The sequence below is a fragment of the Macaca fascicularis genome, chromosome 13 (genome assembly GCF_037993035.2).
Source record: "Macaca fascicularis isolate 582-1 chromosome 13, T2T-MFA8v1.1".
NCBI lineage: Eukaryota > Metazoa > Chordata > Mammalia > Primates > Cercopithecidae > Macaca > Macaca fascicularis.
Window position 1 is genome coordinate 19,644,592 of NC_088387.1, and position 18,517 is coordinate 19,663,108.

At 43.3% G+C, this 18,517-nt stretch overlaps 1 protein-coding gene across 3 annotated transcripts; it reads left to right on the forward strand.

Moving 5' to 3' along the window:
• Positions 1–305: 305 nt before the first annotated feature.
• Positions 306–18,243, forward strand: SLC20A1 (solute carrier family 20 member 1). Of its 3 annotated transcripts, XM_074011271.1 has the most exons (12): positions 306–514; positions 963–1,562; positions 1,722–1,862; positions 2,052–2,137; positions 7,174–7,270; positions 7,361–7,419; positions 11,521–11,640; positions 13,188–13,457; positions 13,565–14,123; positions 14,750–14,935; positions 15,511–15,595; positions 17,281–18,243. In XM_074011271.1, the coding sequence occupies exons 7-12, from the start codon at positions 11,622–11,624 to the stop codon at positions 17,440–17,442; spliced, it is 1,281 nt and encodes a 426-aa protein (XP_073867372.1). In that variant the 5' UTR covers positions 306–514; positions 963–1,562; positions 1,722–1,862; positions 2,052–2,137; positions 7,174–7,270; positions 7,361–7,419; positions 11,521–11,621; the 3' UTR covers positions 17,443–18,243. The 3 variants fall into 3 exon arrangements, with proteins under 3 accessions (XP_073867372.1, XP_005575332.2, XP_073867373.1); XM_005575275.4 differs by lacking the exon at positions 7,361–7,419; XM_074011272.1 differs by lacking the exons at positions 7,361–7,419; positions 11,521–11,640.
• Positions 18,244–18,517: the final 274 nt, after the last annotated feature.

The following is an 18,517-nucleotide window of genomic DNA, read 5'->3' on the forward strand; positions in this document are numbered from 1 at the left end:
GACGGCGAGGTCCCCCTCGCTCTCTGGCGGTAATCAGCCGGCGGGGCCAGACAGTGCGGAGATTCCAGGGCGAGGCCGCCGGGAGGGGGCTGTCCCACCCCACGTGGACCGGCTCCCTGCTAGGGGCGTGGCCGCCGGCGCGGGAAGGGCCAATGAGCGCCACCGTCAGGCTCACCCGGCTGGGCACGCCGGGCCGAGGAGGGCTGCGTCATGCCGGGGGCGGGGCTCCGGGGCCGGCGCGAGGCGCGGCGGGTCACGCGGGTCGCGGCGCGGGCTATAAGTAGGGGCCGGCGGCGTGCTCCGCTAGAGTGATGGCTGCCGGCGTTCGCTGCGTGCTTCTTCTTCTCGGCTGCTGAGGCCCCCCGCGGCTGCTTCCTGGATAAGTCGTGAGTCCAGCGGAGCTGTCCCCGGTGCCGCCGACCCGGGCCGTGTGCTCGCCGACCGCAGGTGCGACCCGTGGCTCCCGCTGCCGCCTCGATCTCCTCGTCTCCCGCTCCGCCCTCCCTTTTCCCTGGTGAGTAGTGGCGCCGCCTCGTAAAGGCTCTTTCTTCTCCCGGGGGCCGGGCGCGGACGCCGTGGCGCTGGAGGCAGCCGGCGTGGGCGGCGCGACTGGCTTCTCTCGTTGCAGCTGGCCGCCTCCACTCCGCCCGTCCGCCCGCCCGCGGGCCTTTTTGGCGGTCCCTGGGCGGCGCGCGCGGGAACGGCCCTTTTCCGGTTTTCGCGCGGAGGGCGCGCGCGGGCTGGCAGCGCAGTGGCTGGGCTGGGCTGGGCTGGGCTGGGCGCGCGCGGGCCGCGGAGGACCCTGAGCCACGTGCCCGGCCGTCTCGCGCGTGCTACTGGGGATGGGGGTCTGGAGTAGCCCGCAGGGGCCACTGCGGGGCCCCGGGCGCGTGGGCAGAGCGGGGTACCCCACTGGCCCCCCAGGGCCACGCAGCTATTGTTATTTTCCCCCTCCCCCGCAGGATGAACTTGCGTCCTTTTTCTTCTCCGCCATGGAATTCTGCTCCGTGCTTTTAGCCCTCCTGAGCCAAAGAAACCCCAGACAACAGATGCCCATACGCAGCGTATAGCAGTAACTCCCCAGTTCGGTTTCTGTGCCGTAGTTTACAGTATTTAATTTTATATAATATATATTATTTATTATAGCATTTTTGATACCTCATATTCTGTTTACACATCTTGAAAGCCGCTCAGTAGTTCTCTTACTAAACAACCACTACTCTAGAGAATGGCAACGCTGATTACCAGTACTACAGCTGCTACCGCCGCTTCTGGTCCTTTGGTGGACTACCTATGGATGCTCATCCTGGGCTTCGTTATTGCATTTGTCTTGGCATTCTCCGTGGGAGCCAATGATGTAGCAAATTCTTTTGGTACAGCTGTGGGCTCGGGTGTAGTGACCCTGAAGCAAGCCTGCATCCTAGCTAGCATCTTTGAAACAGTGGGCTCTGTCTTACTGGGGGCCAAAGTGAGCGAAACCATCCGGAAGGGCTTGATTGACGTGGAGATGTACAACTCGACTCAAGGGCTGCTGATGGCCGGCTCAGTCAGTGCTATGTTTGGTAAGTTCTTTTTAGGTTTTGTCCTCTTTGTGGTGGGTGAGCAAATTTGTATCATGGGTGGTTCCATTTTTGTGCTTAACCTTTCAGATTAACCTTTCTGAATGCGCCACTTACATAATGGAATTTTGCCATTTACTTAATAAAACTTGACTGTTTCAGGTTCTGCTGTGTGGCAACTCGTTGCTTCGTTTTTGAAGCTCCCCATTTCTGGAACTCATTGTATTGTTGGTGCAACCATTGGTTTCTCCCTCGTGGCAAAGGGGCAGGAGGGTGTCAAGTGGTCTGAACTGATAAAAATTGGTATGTTTAATTCCAAATGGCTTGTTCATTTTCGTGTTTGTCGTTTGTTACCATGGCATTAGATATGGGAGTATGTGTTCTAACGTGGAGGGACAGACCAAAGAATTTTGAACTCTTAAACATTTAAAAGTGGTTTCTGGTTTCTGATTTTCATTATTTGATATTTTTTCTTAATGTGTTCTATTCCAGTGATGTCTTGGTTCGTGTCCCCACTGCTTTCTGGAATTATGTCTGGAATTTTATTCTTCCTAGTTCGTGCATTCATCCTCCATAAGGTAACCTTTCTCCCCTGTATGAAGACCTTTCATGGAGCACACCCAATCGATTTCAAACCCAGTGGTATTTTCGCAGATGTGATTGGTGTATAGATATGTGGCCTTGAAAAGTTAAAAAAAGTTATTTATTCTGTGCGTGTCTTGTATGTTGTGGAGTTCTCTGAAAGCAAGTTTTTAATACTCAAGAGGTCAGTCAGGAAGGAAGAATTGAATACTATGATGTGCCAAGAAATAGGAGAAGCTGGGAGCAAAAAAATACAGAAATTTATTTTGGGTGGCTTTGTGTAGCTGTATACAGATTATTTGTTTAAACCACCATTATATTCAGGCTAATATAATGCGTAAGCTTGGAGTTCAAGACAGTGTTCCCTGTGGCTTTTTTAGTAAGCTGCCAGTTAAATGGGTCTCTGCAGTGCTGATTATCATAACCAGTTTATAAGCTTCTAGATGAGGACTCTGCCTCCCATGGTGACTTGAACTCCAATTTCTCAGAACAGGTGAAAAGAACCAGTTAAAGGTAGTTTTTGGCTAAAAAAAAAAAAAACAATTCAGGCAGCCATTTAATTTCCTGTCCATTTGAAAATCCCTTTTAAGTGACCCAATAGCATTTCTTTGATCAAGAAGTCATGCTGGCTGCAGAATAAATGTTGACAGGGGATTATGTTGGCATAGCACTGAGTTACGGTGAGAATAAATGCATTTTTCTCAGGACACAAAGTTGTCCTTTTTCTAAGGTGAATGGCTCTTAACGATCCATTGTAAGTTCTTAAAAATGTTCCTAAACTCTAGAAATCTGAGTGAGATAGCATAAATCCCGGCAGGTAAAAATGTGTGCAGACCCACTTGTCTGGTCTAGTCTAGTTCTAAGCTTCTCTAGGGAAAGATTTGTCTCTTCTCTGTAGAAATTCTATGACTAGTAAAGTGATTCACTGATCACTTTTCCATAGCTGGAATCTGGCAGAATAGAGCAGTTTAACACTTTGAAAACTTGAAATATCTTTAGCTTGGTATAATTTGAGAGTAAACAGTTCATTGATGTTCATGAACTCTTAAGTTTGGTACTGTTTTATTCAGCAGACAGGTGCAATGAGCATCTACCTTCCCACTCCCTACAACTGTAGTGTACGATACTAGGGTGCTTAACTTAGAGGCTCACCAGTAGTGATGGACCAGATTGTTTTTTTTAGTGTTTTTATTAGAACCCTGTATCTTGCTACTTAACAGAGAGTCAGAAGCATTAGTAGGATCTCCTGCTGTGAATTCCTGCTTGGTACAGGTTTATACTGGCCCTGCGTTGATTACTGAGTAGTAGATGATTTTGTTTTTGGAGAGGGTTTGTGTGTTTCGCCTCCACAAAACACTTATTCCCCAGAGGGGGAATGGTGGTGCTCCGAGGTGCAAAGAAGGATTCTCAGGTGCCCAGAACCTCTCATTTGAGGAATGCATACCCCCGCGGTGTTAGTGAGAGCTGAAGTTAGATACAGTAACTGATTTCTTAATTGTGTAGGTCTTATATGGGTATGGGAATGGGCATGATCAAATGATGAGGAACGATTGGCATAGTGTTTAGAACAGTATTGACTTTGAGGATCTTCCCCCACTCTGTGCACGCGCACACACACACTCTTGCAGGCCAATCCCTCAGTAACAGGAGTTTTTCAGATGAGTATGAATATTTCTGCTTCCTTTTAGGAGTTAAATTTCAAGAAAATATCCTTAGACTGGTAAGCTTTGGGTATCCTAACTGCTAAAATCTGAATATTTGGCCATTAAGATACATTCCAACTCTTAAATGTCTATCTTGAAAATTAAGATTAAAATGACTTTTTTTTTTAATTTCAAAAAATTGCTTGTAAACGTTTTCTATTCTCTGAATGTTTGTTCCAAGCATGTTGGGAATCTGGTGGGAACAGACAGAATGGAGGTGAGTTAGTTCTGTTTAGGACTGGCATTGCACAGAAGGAATACTCGTCAGTGCTCCTGTTGAGTATTTTTAAATTCTAGTCAAAGAAAACAGAAATAAGGCTTTTGGCATTCTCATTTGTTAGAAATATATCTAGGATATCTTCCCTTTTCTTTAGACAAAACCAGAATATCCAATACGTAAAAGCGAACTATTCTGGTGAAGATGGGGGGTTTTGTGAAGAACTTCTTTCCCATCCCACATGACTAGACGAGGAGGCATTCACATTATTTCCAGGTGAAGTTTTACTTGTGTGTTAGGTGGATCTGTACAATGATGAGAGACCTTCCTTGTTTTACCTTCTTCCTAGACTCTCCGGAACTTTCTCCGGAACTTTTGTTATTTTTTTTAAACCGTGAACCTGTATTCCGTAATAAACTATTGGTATAGTAGTGTAATTCATACCCTACCCCATCCCCAACAACTTTGCGTAGAGAGTACCTCAGATTTGTTTACCTCGGGGAATACTTAATTGGGCTATAATACAGGATAATAAATACACAGGCTGCTACTTCTGACTAGTCAGTTACAATTTGATTTATAGATAACCATAATATCTTTCAAAATCTATTGAGAAGTCCCCACATAATGTCTTTAAAACCCTAAAGGGTTTTAATTTTGGGGGGTGGAAGTCTTGGGTTGGGTTTTTTGGAGGCCTTTTTTTTTTTTTTTTTTTTTTGAGACAGAGTCTCACTCTGTCGCCCAGGCTGGAATGCAGTGGCACGATCTGGGCTCACTGCAACCTCCGCCTCCCGGGCTCAAGCAATTCTCCTGCCTCAGCCTCCTGAGTAGCCGGGATTACAGGTGCTTGCCACCACGCCCAACTACTATTTTTGTATTTTTAGTAGAGACAGGGTTTCACCATGTTGGTCAAGCTGGTCTCGAACTCCTGATCTCACGTGCTCTGTCCGCCTTGGCCTCCCGAAGTGCTGGGATTACAGGCTTGAGCCACCGCACCTGGCCCTTTTTTTTTTTAAGAAGCGAAGTCTTGCCCTGTCACCCAGGCTGGAGTACGATGACTTAATTGTAGCTCACTGCAGCCTTGACCTCCCAGGCTCAAGCAATCCTCCTGCCTCAGCCTCCAGAGTAGCTGGGACTACAGGTGTGTGCCACCACATCTGGCTAACTTTTCATATTTTATAGAGGTGGGGTCTTCCTCTGTTGCTCAAGTTGGTCTTGAACTTCTGGGCTCAAGCCATCCCCCTGTCTCATCCTCCCAAAGTGCTGGGATTACAGACAGATGTGAGCCACCACCACACCTGACCTGCATTTTCTTAAGACTAGTCTTTAGAATAAAAATACACACCTTAGTTTCCTCATTTTGTTGACTGCCCTCAGAGTTTGGAGTTGGTTATTCAAGGATGTTTAACAGTTCTTGGTTTCTGTAGGCTATTGTTTTTGTTTTGACTGTTTCACTATCTGTTAACATTCTCTATTAAACTATAGGTAAGAGTTAAATTTTAGAGTGGTTTTCAGTGAGCACCCGTCTCTGCTAATTTGAAATGGTACCTTTACTTTACACTTGGGTCTGCGCTTTCCCTTGTTTCATTGCTCTTAAGCTACTGACTTTCCAGTGTATTGATTATTGGTAGAAGCTATAGGGTTTTACTCTGTTTTTTCTCCCCAAGATTTTCCATTGGAATTGTGATCAAGATAGCATTAAGCCTTCCCATGTATGTATTCAGATCTTTGCTCCCAATTTTTTTTTTAGGTTAAGGTCTTTATAAAGATTTTAGCCTTCCTATGTATGTATTCAGATCTTTGCTCCCAATTTTTTTTTTTTTTTTTCCTGAAAGGGAGTCTTGCTCTGTTGCCCAGGCTGGAGTGAGGTGGCCCAATCTCCGCTCACTGTAACCTCCACCTCCCAGGTTCAAGTGATCCTCCTGCCTCAGCCTCCTGAGTGGCTGGGACTACAGATGCTTGCCACCACGTCCGGCTAATTTTTTGTATTTTTAGTAGAGACAGGGTTTCACCGTATTACGTAGGATGGTCTCGATCTCCTGACCTCATGATTCTCCTGCCTTGGCCTCCCAAAGTGCTGGGATTACAGGTGTGAGCCACCACGCCCAGCCTCCTCCCATTCTTTTGGTGTTTGACTTGGGTGTTCTCCTATAGAATTAATACATACTAGGTATGGTAGAGTTCTTATTTTTAGTCACTGGCCTTACTGTTCCTTAAACATTTCAAATTTTTGACTCAGGGCCTTTGCACTTGCTGATACCTCTGTCTGGAACATTCAGCACCCAATTAATCAGGTGGTTTGCCCCTTCTGTACCCCTAGTTAATGTACACAACTTGCTAGCTTACTACATTTATGTCATGCTCATTCCTTGACTCTTCCCCACCCGAATGGTGCCCCCCCATCACTCCCCTCTTACCCTTCTTTATTTTTCTTCACAGCATTTGTCACTATTTTACATTATTCCATACTAGAAGGTGAGTGTCAGTTCTATTAGAACAGAAACTTGGTCTTACTCCCTCCTGTATTTCAGTGCGCAGAATAGTGCTTGGCACACAGTCTGTTGAGTGAGTGGATGACCTTGTGTGCAATCAGTTATTATCGTTGAACTTTGGTAAAGCATTAATTATGGCATCTTTGTCAGATGTTTAGATAAGATGGTTGCCGTAGGTATAGTCTGCATGTTGTATTTTTAGTCTTTGAAGGTATGAAGTCAGGTAAGCAAGATCCTAACATAGTCTGTTTCTTGACATCTCTTACAGACGTAGAGTATAGCCTATCCTCAGGTGTGTGCTCAAGTTTACATTAGGGCTTTTGGGTACCTTAGAATGTGGGTATTGCAATCTTTATTCAGGATGTTATCAGTCACTGGTACAGTTAGCTTTGTTATTAAAAATAGAAAAAAAAAAAAAAAAAAACAGGTAGAAGTTGGAATTAGCCTTTGTAGGAAGAATTCCCGGCGCAAATGCAGGAAAAACCCAGTTGTCCTTGGAAACTGCTCTGGAGGAAGAGTTATTGGCACTATAATTCCCAAACCTACCCTATTAAGAGATTCTGTGAAAATGGGTTAACCTTTATACCTTTTAAGATACTGATCTTAATAATGTTTTACAGGCAGATCCAGTTCCTAATGGTTTGCGAGCTTTGCCAGTTTTCTATGCCTGCACAGTTGGAATAAACCTCTTTTCCATCATGTATACTGGAGCACCGTGTAAGTAACTATCAAAATATTTAAATGTGAATTTAAAGTTGTTTACAAAACTTGCATTAAATGCCCAATTTACCCCTTTTTGCTTTACAGGGCTGAAATCTCCTAGAAGGTGGCTGGCCTGCGCCCATTTCAGAAGGCTGCAGGCTAGTGTACGCTGAGTTAACCTAGATAGTTTTTCAACCAAAGAGACCTGCTCAGATTCTAAATCACTACAGACCTTTCCTCTTTAGTCTTCACAGGATCCACTGATAATAGGATCATCTCCTTCCCTTTCTCCTGTCTATGCTAAAAATGCTGGAATTAATACTGACCTCAACTACTGAAGTCATTAGTTATATCTGATCTTCAGTAATCAGTCGTTTAGGACTGGTTTGCTGGATATTCTCATTTTTCTCTCCCAAATGGAGATACTATTGTTTCTAAGTACTAAACTTCCATGAATCTGCTTGAATGAGAAGAGTTGGGATGTTTACCACCTGCTCTAAGTGCACTTGGAAGAAGAATTCATGCAGCTAAGAGGAAAAATAATTTGTGAGAATATAAAGGTTGAAATGTTGATGACTTTCATGTTTGGGACTAAGGCAAGGCATGGATTAAATTATGGTGCTACAAGTTTAGCAACAACAAAAGATGGGTAACTTATAACTGGCAAGACAGTACAGTTTTGGTATCTTGGCTCATTTGACCTGATAGTCTGTGACTACATAGGCAGTGATTTTTATTCTTTATACTGTGACCCACTGGATGAAATAGAGGACGCATGTGTATGTATGCAGAGAGAAAGATAACTGAAAGAGTTTCGTGAAGCCACTTATGCTTACTATGTGCTGTGCACCCATATTTTCAAATTCTGTCTCTCTCTTTTTTTTTTTTTTTAACATTTGTTGTGGCCCACTGAAATGATTTCAGTTTTGACTAATGGGTTGTGACTTGCTTAAACCACACTGAAGTGGTAAGTTGCTGACCCAAAATAGAGTTAGCTAAATATTTTTATTTTTTGTTTATTTTTTTGAGACAGTTTTGCTCTTGTTGCCCAGGCTGGAGTGCAGTGGCATGATTTTGGCTCACCACAACCTCCAGCTCCCGGGTTCAAGCAATTCTCCTGCCTCAGTCTCCCAAGTAGCTGGGATTATAGGCATGTGCCACCACACCCAGCTAATTTTTTATTTTTAGTAGAGAGGAGGTTTCTCCATGTTGGTCAAGCTGATCTCCAACTCCTGACCTCAGGTGATCCACCTGCCTCAGCCTCCCAAAGTGCTGGGATTACAGGCATGATCACCACACCCAGCCAATAGTTTAATTTTTTATCTTATTTTAGATTCAGGGATTATATGTGCATTTTGTTAGATGGAGCTAAGTATTTTTAATCTTGCTTTTATTCTTGGAATGATCAGGAACAAAACAGACAAGTTTAAGAAAATATTGTTCTTAGGATATACTGAACTCATGTGCAGGTGAAGAGAAGCTTGTATGCCAGATTTCCATTGTAAAATGAGTTATTTGTGATGAACTAAAAAGTCTCCTATTGAGGCTCTTAGCACTCATTGTTAACGTGGTAGAAGCAAAGCTCAGAGTTGAGTTAAATTAGAATCATTTTGAAAACAGAAACTTAGATATTTTTGTTCTGTCCTTTATGGATCATTTATGAGAAAAACCAATCTCTTCCCCTTTTGACTTGGAATGTAGACCAACTTGTGATAGACAATACTTTCATGTATATTTTAGTTTGTGTGACCACATGATCAAAACTGAAAGGAGAAATTAAAATGAAAAGATGTATAGTCACCATAGAGTTATAGTTTGGTGCCAGATGCTGTGGCTCATGCTTGTAATCCCAGCACTTTGGGAGGCCGAGGTGGGTGGATCATGAGGTCAGGAGTTCAAGACCAGCCTGGCCAAGATGGCGAAACCTTGTCTCTACTAAAAACTACAAAAACTAACCCAGTGTGGTGGCAGGCGCCTGTAATCCCAGCTACTTGGGAGGCTGAGGCATGAGAATCACTTGAACCTGGGAGGTGGAGGTTGCAGTGAGCCAAGATCGTGCCACTGCACTCCAGCCTGGGCAACAGTACGTCTCAAAAAAAAAAAAAAAAAAAATTTTGAAGGGACCTCAATTTGTTTCTGATTGATTGATTGATTGATTTTTTGAGACGGAGTCTCGCCCTGTCACCCAGGCTGGAGTGCATTGGTGCGATCTTGGCTCACTGCAACCTCCACCTCCCGGGTTCGAGCAGTTCTCCTGCTTCAGCCTCTTGAGTAGAGTAGCTGGGATTACACATGTGCATTACCACGCCCCAGCTAATTTTTGTATTTTTAGTAGAGACATGGTTTCACCATGTTGGCCAGGCTGGTCTCGAACTCTTGACCTCAGGTGATCCACCCACCTCAGCCTCCCAAAGTGCTGGGATTACAGGCGTGAGCCGCCGCGTCTGGCCTTGTATCTGTTTTTAAAGATTAATCATTTCGGGGTTTAATAGAATTTCCAGTTTATAAGTACAGTCACTGACTTCATGGTTCAGTCTTCAGTTATTTGACTTTTTGATGGGTTTATAGGTACATAACCTCATTGTAAGTTGAGGAACATCTGTGATTTCATACATAGCAAGCAAAATAAAGCAAAACAAGCAGAAGTAACTAAGCTATTTCTAGATATCAACTACAGATCATTATAATATCTTTTATATATATATATATATATTTTTCCCCCCCCAGGGATGGGGTCTTGCTGTGTTGCCCAGGCTGGCCTGGTATTCCTGGGCTTAGGGGGTTCTCCCACTTCAGTCTCCTGAGTAGCTAGAGATCATTATAACATCTGTTAGACTTAAATAGGATTATATAGTGCTTTACTTCTTTTTTGTTTTTGTGATGGAGTTTCACTCTTGTCACCAGGCTGGATGGAGTGCAGTGGCGCGATCTTGGCTCACTGTAACTTCCACCTCCTGAGTTCAAGTGATTCTCCTGCCTCAGCTTCCCGAGTAACTGGGATTACGGGTGCCCACCACCACATCTGGCTAATTTTTGTATTTTCAGTAGAGACGGGGTTTCACCAGGCTGGTCTTGAACTCCTGACCTCAGGTGCTCTGCCCATCTCAGCCTCCCAAAGTGCTGGGATTACAGGTGTGAGACACTGTGCCTGGCCGGTGCTTTACTTCTGTCTGTAACACAGGCTAATGGTTTGGAGCATACTGGCATGCATATGACAATCAGATAATGACTAATATTACGCATCCTTAAACCATGTGACCAGTGTTGCTAGGCAAGTCTTTTTTTAACGTAAGACTTATTAGTGAAATTACCACTAAACTGTGTGTGTGTGTGAAAGACGAAACTTTTTTTTTTTGAGACAAAGTCTCGCTTTGTCACGCAGGCTGGGGTGCAGTGGCGTGATCTCAGCTCACTGTAGCCTCCGTCCTGCACCCCCAGAGTCAAGTGATTCACCTCAGCCTCCCCAGTAGCTGGGACTACAGGCGCCCACCACCATGCCCGGCTAATTTTTTTGTGTAGTTTCAGTAGAGACGGGGTTTTGACATGTTGGCCAGGCTGGTCTTGAACGCCTGACCTCAAGTGATCTGCCTGCCTGGCCTCCCAAAGTGCTGGAATTACAGGCATGAGCCACCTTGCCTGGCCGAAAGACAAAACTTTTAAAACTATTCCTTCAATTACTAACTTTTGATAGATAATATCCTTGTTTTCTGTGTCTTTGATATTGCTTTCAAGGAGATAATCTCATTAAAGCATCTTACTAAAAGTAAAGGCCAGTACAATGAATATAATGAATATAATGAATATAATCACCTTTTTCTGTCAGCATGACAAATGTGACTACTGAGACATTGTTTTAACATTAAGTTTGGAGGTGGTAATGGAATATGTGGCAGTTATGATCATGAGCTAGGGAGTGGAACACTGTCTTTTTCATAGCTAGTCATAGGTCCTTAGCATGTAGTGATCCTTACTATCTTGCAAGGTGAAGAAAGGAAAAAGGCTATATGTTGAGAAGCATAGGACACTTGAGTCCCGCAGGTGTTCAGGTGGGCCGGGCTGGTGTGGGTTTTCAGATGATCATTGAGTTTTTCTCCCAAATTTGTATAGGCACTAGCACAGTAATCCTGTGCCCTTAAATCTGGCAGCAGTTGTCAAGGGTGATGGGCTGGCATGGGGAACGCCTCAGTCCCCGGAGGAGGGTTTACACAGTATTGCAGGGGGCTGTTGCCCTGGGGTTTTCAAGATTGCACCATTTTATCTCCTAGTGCTGGGCTTTGACAAACTTCCTCTGTGGGGTACCATCCTCATCTCGGTGGGATGTGCAGTTTTCTGTGCCCTTATCGTCTGGTTCTTTGTATGTCCCAGGATGAAGAGAAAAATTGAACGTAAGTAATAACTTATAACAGAAAAATTTATCTAATAATGTTGTGTTTCTTTTTTATTTGGCCACCTGTAAAAATCTATCAGGAGAGATTGGCAAAATAAGAGATTTTAAAGAGAAATTTGAGGATATGGGTTTGCTGTCCAAACTGTGTTCTTAAGTGGACCTACATGACCTAAGACCTAGTGATAGAGAGTATTCAACCTATGCTGTAGAGACAATCTGGGCATTGAATTTTTTTTTTTTTTAATGTTCCTTGGTCAGTTGCCAATGACATGATAGATAAATTGAGAAATCATAGCCTACATTTACTGAGAAGTACGAGGATACCTTAATGAAAAATAAGGGGTAGGTACAAGATATTTCCTTAGAGGTAAATACCCCACTACTTCTGTGTATAACTTCAGATTCAGACAAGCAAAGCTAAGTCTAATGTGTACATGTTGTATATGGGCGAGAATACATGTAGACATTGTGTTGCAGTGTACAATACAAATACATATACAAACACACATTGTGTGTCTGCTAGAATTGTAGCACAGATTCTAGAAGTAAACATTTTCAGGTGTCATGTGAAGGAATCGTTTAGGCCATTACAACACACTTCTGTAATACTGAGTAAATTTTGGTTAGTATCAGGCTTTTTTTCTTTTTTTTTTCCCCCTTAAAAGAATCATTTTCTGCCCTTTTCATCTATGTGAAGGCTGGGTTAGCAATTTGAAGTTTATCCTTTCGAAGGTGAGGGATGCACAGACTGCAGTGGCGTTAGGAAGAATGCTGCGTCACCGCAGCTGAACCGAGGGGCCTCCGAGAGGTTCTGTGCTAGTCTGGCTGTGCCGAGTGCACGGTGGAAACCAGGCTTTCAGGACTCTCTGACCTCATTTTCCCTCTCAGGGAGGAGATGAGATAAGTCTTGCTTTATGTTGGAAAGTCTGTAGTTGGAGGTGCCTGAACAGATAGGTCAGCATACTGAGCACTGGTATGAGAGAGAGGCAGAAGATACTCTGGTCTGCCTGTGGGATTTAGAGCCATGATGCACATCTTTTTGTTTTATAGAGATGGAAATTAAAGTTGTCGTCTTTAGTTCCCTGCATTGAGCTGTGCCACTTTGCTCGAATTGTTGGACTGAAATTTGAGAGAATCCTTTTTTCAAAAGAACAGAATTCGATACAGTTCAGATTTTTAGTTTCAGATTATCAGCCCCATGGTTGAGCTACTTTCCACTACAGAATGAGTCGGCAGGGAGCTAAGAAGGGTTCTTATAGCTGTAAAGGGTTGTAAAAATAAAAACAGAACAAGAATGTGCTACAGAAGCCCATAAAACCTAAAATATTTACAGGAAAACGTTGGGACCCCTGACGTAGGGTGGCCTGCATTGCTGGTGGTTCCCAGGTGAGAGCTGCTGGCAAATGATAAAGCAGGCAGGAAAAATGTTCCTGAATGTTAACTGAAGTTCACATACATTCTTGTTTTGAGATGAGTTTTTTGGGGGTGGAGGAAAAAGTAGCAGGGTCACAACCAAACCAAAAAAACCCTTTTTTTTTTTTCTAGGAGAAATAAAGTGTAGTCCTTCTGAAAGCCCCTTAATGGAAAAAAAGAATAGCTTGAAAGAAGACCATGAAGAAACAAAGTTGTCTGCCAGTGATATTGAAAGCAGGAATCCTGTTTCGGAGATAGGGCCTGCCGCTCTGCCCCTCCAGGCTGTGGTGGAGGAGAGAACAGTCTCATTCAAACTTGGAGATCTGGAGGAAGCTCCAGAGCGAGAGCGGCTTCCCAGCGTGGACTTGAAAGAGGAAACCAGCATAGATAGCACCGTGAATGGTGAGTTGGAATTCCTGCTTTCACTTTGTTACCTGCGGTGGTGAGGAGGTGATTGTTTTGGATCTGATGCTTTTTGTATTGAATGTCACCTTGGTGGTCTTGACTAGGTGCAGTGCAGTTGCCTAATGGGAACCTTGTCCAGTTCAGTCAAGCTGTCAGCAACCAAATAAACTCCAGTGGCCACTACCAGTATCACACCGTGCATAAGGATTCTGGCTTGTACAAAGAGCTGCTCCATAAATTACATCTGGCCAAGGTGGGAGATTGCATGGGAGACTCTGGTGACAAACCCTTAAGGCGCAATAATAGCTATACTTCCTATACCATGGCAATATGTGGCATGCCTCTGGATTCATTCCGTGCCAAAGAAGGTGAACAGAAGGGCGAAGAAATAGAGAAGCTGACGTGGCCTAATGCAGACTCCAGGAAGCGAATTCGAATGGACAGTTACACTAGTTACTGCAATGCTGTGTCTGACCTTCACTCGGCATCTGAGGTAGACATGAGTGTCAAGGCAGAGATGGGTTTAGGTGACAGAAAAGGAAGTCATGGCTCTCTAGAAGAATGGTATGACCAGGATAAGCCTGAAGTCTCTCTCCTCTTCCAGTTCCTGCAGATCCTTACAGCCTGCTTTGGCTCATTTGCCCATGGTGGCAATGACGTAAGGTCAGTTGACATTGATCTTAGTGTTGCTAACCCTATTTTTAAACTGTTTATCCTTGTCATAGCCTGTGCTTGTGGTAGTGGTACTCCTAGCATTTACGGGACCCCAAATAATCCAAATAGGATGAGGTAATAGCAGTTCTTGACATAATGAGACAGTACAGTTTTATTCTTCGGAGGAATTACAAACAATGTTTATTTTTGTAGTTGATAAATATAAACAGATACTCTTCACAGAGAAGGCTTTTGTCTATCAAGATGAGATTCAGTTCTTTGATAATGAATTGTGGCATGTAAGATAAGATGTAAGATGAAAAACTTAAGTTTTTCATATAGAATGATTTTGTAGTTTAGTTTGTAAACTGTTTATTGGAACCCGAGAGTTGCTTTAAGCTGCCTATAGGAGGAAAGAGGCCACCATTTGCGTGGCATTCCCTCCATCAGAGCTGTGTTCATATTTCTGTTGTATATGTTGGGGTTCCATTTATGTCCTTAGAAAAAAAGGCCCTTTTGCCAGATGAGCTTGAAAGCTGTACTTTAGACAACCTGGTAGGTCATTCAGCAGATTGGGTCTTGCCAAGATCTAGTTCTGCCTGAAAAGTCACTTCCGCCCTCTTTGTCTCTTCCAGCAATGCCATTGGGCCTCTGGTTGCTTTATATTTGGTTTATGACACGGGAGATGTTTCTTCAAAAGTGGCAACACCAATATGGCTTCTACTCTATGGTGGTGTTGGTATCTGTATTGGTCTGTGGGTCTGGGGAAGAAGAGTTATCCAGACCATGGGGAAGGATCTGACACCGATCACACCCTCTAGGTAAGTAGGTGGAGCAGGTTCTACAAATGTCAGTACTCATTTTTTTCGGAGATGTAATACTGTCGAGTGCTAACACAAATCTCTCGTTGAACGTAACCAAGTTCCTGATGTTCTTATTGTCGGTGTGTTCTTTTTAGATTTTACTTGTCTGGCCCTTAAACATTTTGGTCAGACATTTTACCCATTCAGCTCTGGGGGTCTCTGAAGAAAATGACTTTTCTGAGAAAGCTGTGTGTGCTAAGAGGGGATAGTTACATATACTTGCCTTTTATTTGTCTTTACTTGGGAGCTAAGACTCAATGTTTACCAAACTCTTCAAAATAAAAGTGCAAATGTTATTTAATAGTGGGATTTCAGAAAAACGTAAGACTTGAAACCTTCGAATAAGGAAACGGGGCATCCGTGGCCTGATTTAGATAAAGTAGATAGATCTTAGGGGTTATAGCACGTAAAGATGTCAGTGGAGGTTTTGTGACTGAATAGAACAAAACAGGACTGTGTTAACTTGAGACGTAGTGTTAGCTTCTCAAAAAAGTCAAACTCACTTCCTGACAAGAATCCTTTTGTGTCTATAGTGGCTTCAGTATTGAACTGGCATCTGCCCTCACTGTGGTGATTGCATCAAATATTGGCCTTCCCATCAGTACAACACATTGTAAAGTAAGTGTAATGCCAATGTGTGTCTTTCAAATGGTTCTTCTAATATGTAGGGTTTTTAATTTTACTTCTCTGATACTTTGATTTAGAAGGTTTTGTGCAATTGGAGTCTTGAAGAGTTCATAAATCTAGGACAAGCATACAATTTCTTGTGTCTGTTCTTGTTTAAGCAATTAAATAGATATTCTCCCCAAATAATAGAAACATTCTTTTATATAGAGCTTACTGTAATTTCTGGTTACTAACCTCTTCCTTTGTTACTTAATCCTCCCTCATTGTAGTCTCTTTATATAATATATATATATATTTTTAAAATCTCAGTCATTTCTACTTGGCACCATTATGTTTTATTTATTTACTTATGAGTTGGAGTCTTTCTCTGTGGCCCAGGCTGGAGTGCAGTGGCACAATCTCGGCTTACTGCAACCTCCGCCTCCTGGGCTCAAGTGATTCTTGTGCCTCAGCCTCCCAAGTAGGTGGGATTACAGGCACCTGCCACCATGCCTGGCTAATTTTTGTATTTTTAGTAGACACATGATTTCACCTTGTTGGCCAGGCCGGTCATGAACTCCTTCCTGACCTCAGGTGATCTACCTGGCTTGACCTCCCAAAGTTCTGGGATTAGATGCGTGAGCTACCGCTCCCGGCTGACACCATTATGTTCTTTGTCTTTGGGGAAGCCATTCAGAGCAGGGTAGGTGTGTGCTTAAAAACTGGTGGGTGCTTTAATTCTGGCCAGGTGGGTGTCTGCTGCCATTTGTGGTGGCTGAAGGCCTGGTATCTAATAAGTCTGTGAGGCTTGCCAAAATGTTGGCAAGGCAGTTTATTTACAGAAGGCACATATTCAGGGCCTCTCGGGATTGAAATACTGAGAAACAAAACAAATCTTAAGGTTGTCTGATGATAATCTAATAATTATAGGAAAAGAAAGAAACTGGTTTCCTTAAGAGCATTTAAGCTGGTCCATCATGGATCCTGCTGAGTCATCTATTTGCTGCCAGGTTGTGTCTCACAGCAATTGTTTATTAGGTTTAATATCAGCCACTCTGTAAATAATCTTAGGAAGACTTACAGCACAATTGGTTGTTAAAAGCAGTGTATAGGCCGGGCGCGGTGGCTCACGCCTGTAATCCCAGCACTCTGGGAGGCCGAGGCGGGTGGATCACGAGGTCAGGAGTTTGAGACCAGCCTGGCCAACATAGTGAAACCCCGTCTCTACTAAAAATACAAAAAATTAGCTGGGCATGGTGGCGGGTGCCTGTAATCCCAGCTACCTGGGAGGCTGAGGCAGGAGAATTACATGAAGCCGGGAAGCAGAGGTTGCAGTGAGCCGAGATTGTGCCACTGCAGCCTGGGCAACAGTGTGAGACTCTGTCTCAAAAAAATAAAATAAAATAAATAAATAAATAAATAAATAAATATATAAACAGTATATATTCATTAAATTTTAGTAGCTTAGAAGGGGAAAAGAAATAGTTCTTGTGTCCTTTTACTACCGTTAGTATAGATTATGATTGGATTTTCAAATTGCCTTCATTTTCCCATCTTAACCTATTGTAAACCAGCTTTCTTGGACTTGGTCTTGTCCAGGGGTCTGGGGCTCCTTGTCCAAACAGTCTCAGGTGTCTGTTTGCCAAAATACCATTGCCAGTTTAATTACCTGTTTCCTTGGTCTGTTTCTCTTTTAGGTGGGCTCTGTTGTGTCTGTTGGCTGGCTCCGGTCCAAGAAGGCTGTTGACTGGCGTCTCTTTCGTAACATTTTTATGGCCTGGTTTGTCACAGTCCCCATTTCTGGAGTTATCAGTGCTGCCATCATGGCAGTCTTCAGATACGTCATCCTCAGAATGTGAAGCTGTTTGAGATTAAAATTTGTGTCAATGTTTGGGACCACCTTAGGTATTCCTGCTCCCCTGAAGAATGATTACGGTGTTATTGAAGACTGACAAGAGTCTTTTTATTTGGGAGCCAGATGAGGGAAGTGTTACTTGTGCTATAATTGCTTTTGTGCTAAATATGAATTGTCTCAAAATTAGCTATGTAAAATAGCCAGGGTTCCACTGGCTCCTGCTGAGGTCCCCTTTCCTTCTGGGCTGTGAATTCCTGTACATATTTCTCTACTTTTTGTATCAGGCTTCAATTCCATTATGTTTTAATGTTGTCTCTGAAGATGACTTGTGATTTTTTTTTTTTTTTTAAGCAACCATGCAGAGCCATTTGACAGAGTATGCTCTGCTTCGTTGGTTTCACCAGCTTCTGCCCTAACATGCACAGGGATTTAACAACAAAAAAATATAACTAAAACTTCCCTTGTAGTCTCTTATATAAGTAGAGTCATTGGTACTCTGCCCTCCTGTCAGTAGTGGCAGGATCTATTGGCATATGTGGGAGCTTCTTAGAGGGATGAGGTTCTTTGAACACAGTGAAAATTTAAATTAGTAACTTTTTTGCAAGCAGTTCATTGACTGTTTCTGCTAAGAAGAAGTAAGAAGGAAAAGCCTTTTGGCAATCTTGGTTATTTCTTTAAGATTTCTGGCAGTGTGGGATGGATGAATGAAGTGGAATGTGAACTTTGGTCAAGTTAAATGGGACAGCCTTCCATGTTCATCTGTCTACCTCTTAACTGAATAAAAAAGCCTACAGTTTTTAGAAAATTTGTTCTCATGGTTTTCATTCATACTTGAATCATCTGGGCTTCTGATCAGTTCACCTTATATCATTTTTTTTTTTTTGAGACAGATTCTCACTGTGTCGCCCAGGCTGGAGTGCAGTGGTGTGATCTTGGCTCACTGCAAGCTCTGCCTCCCGGGTTCACGCCATTCTCCTGCCTCAGCCTCCCTAGTAGCTGGGACTACAGGTGCCCACCACCACGCCTGGCTAATTTGTATTTTTAGTAGAGACGGGGTTTCACCGTGTTAGCCAGGATGG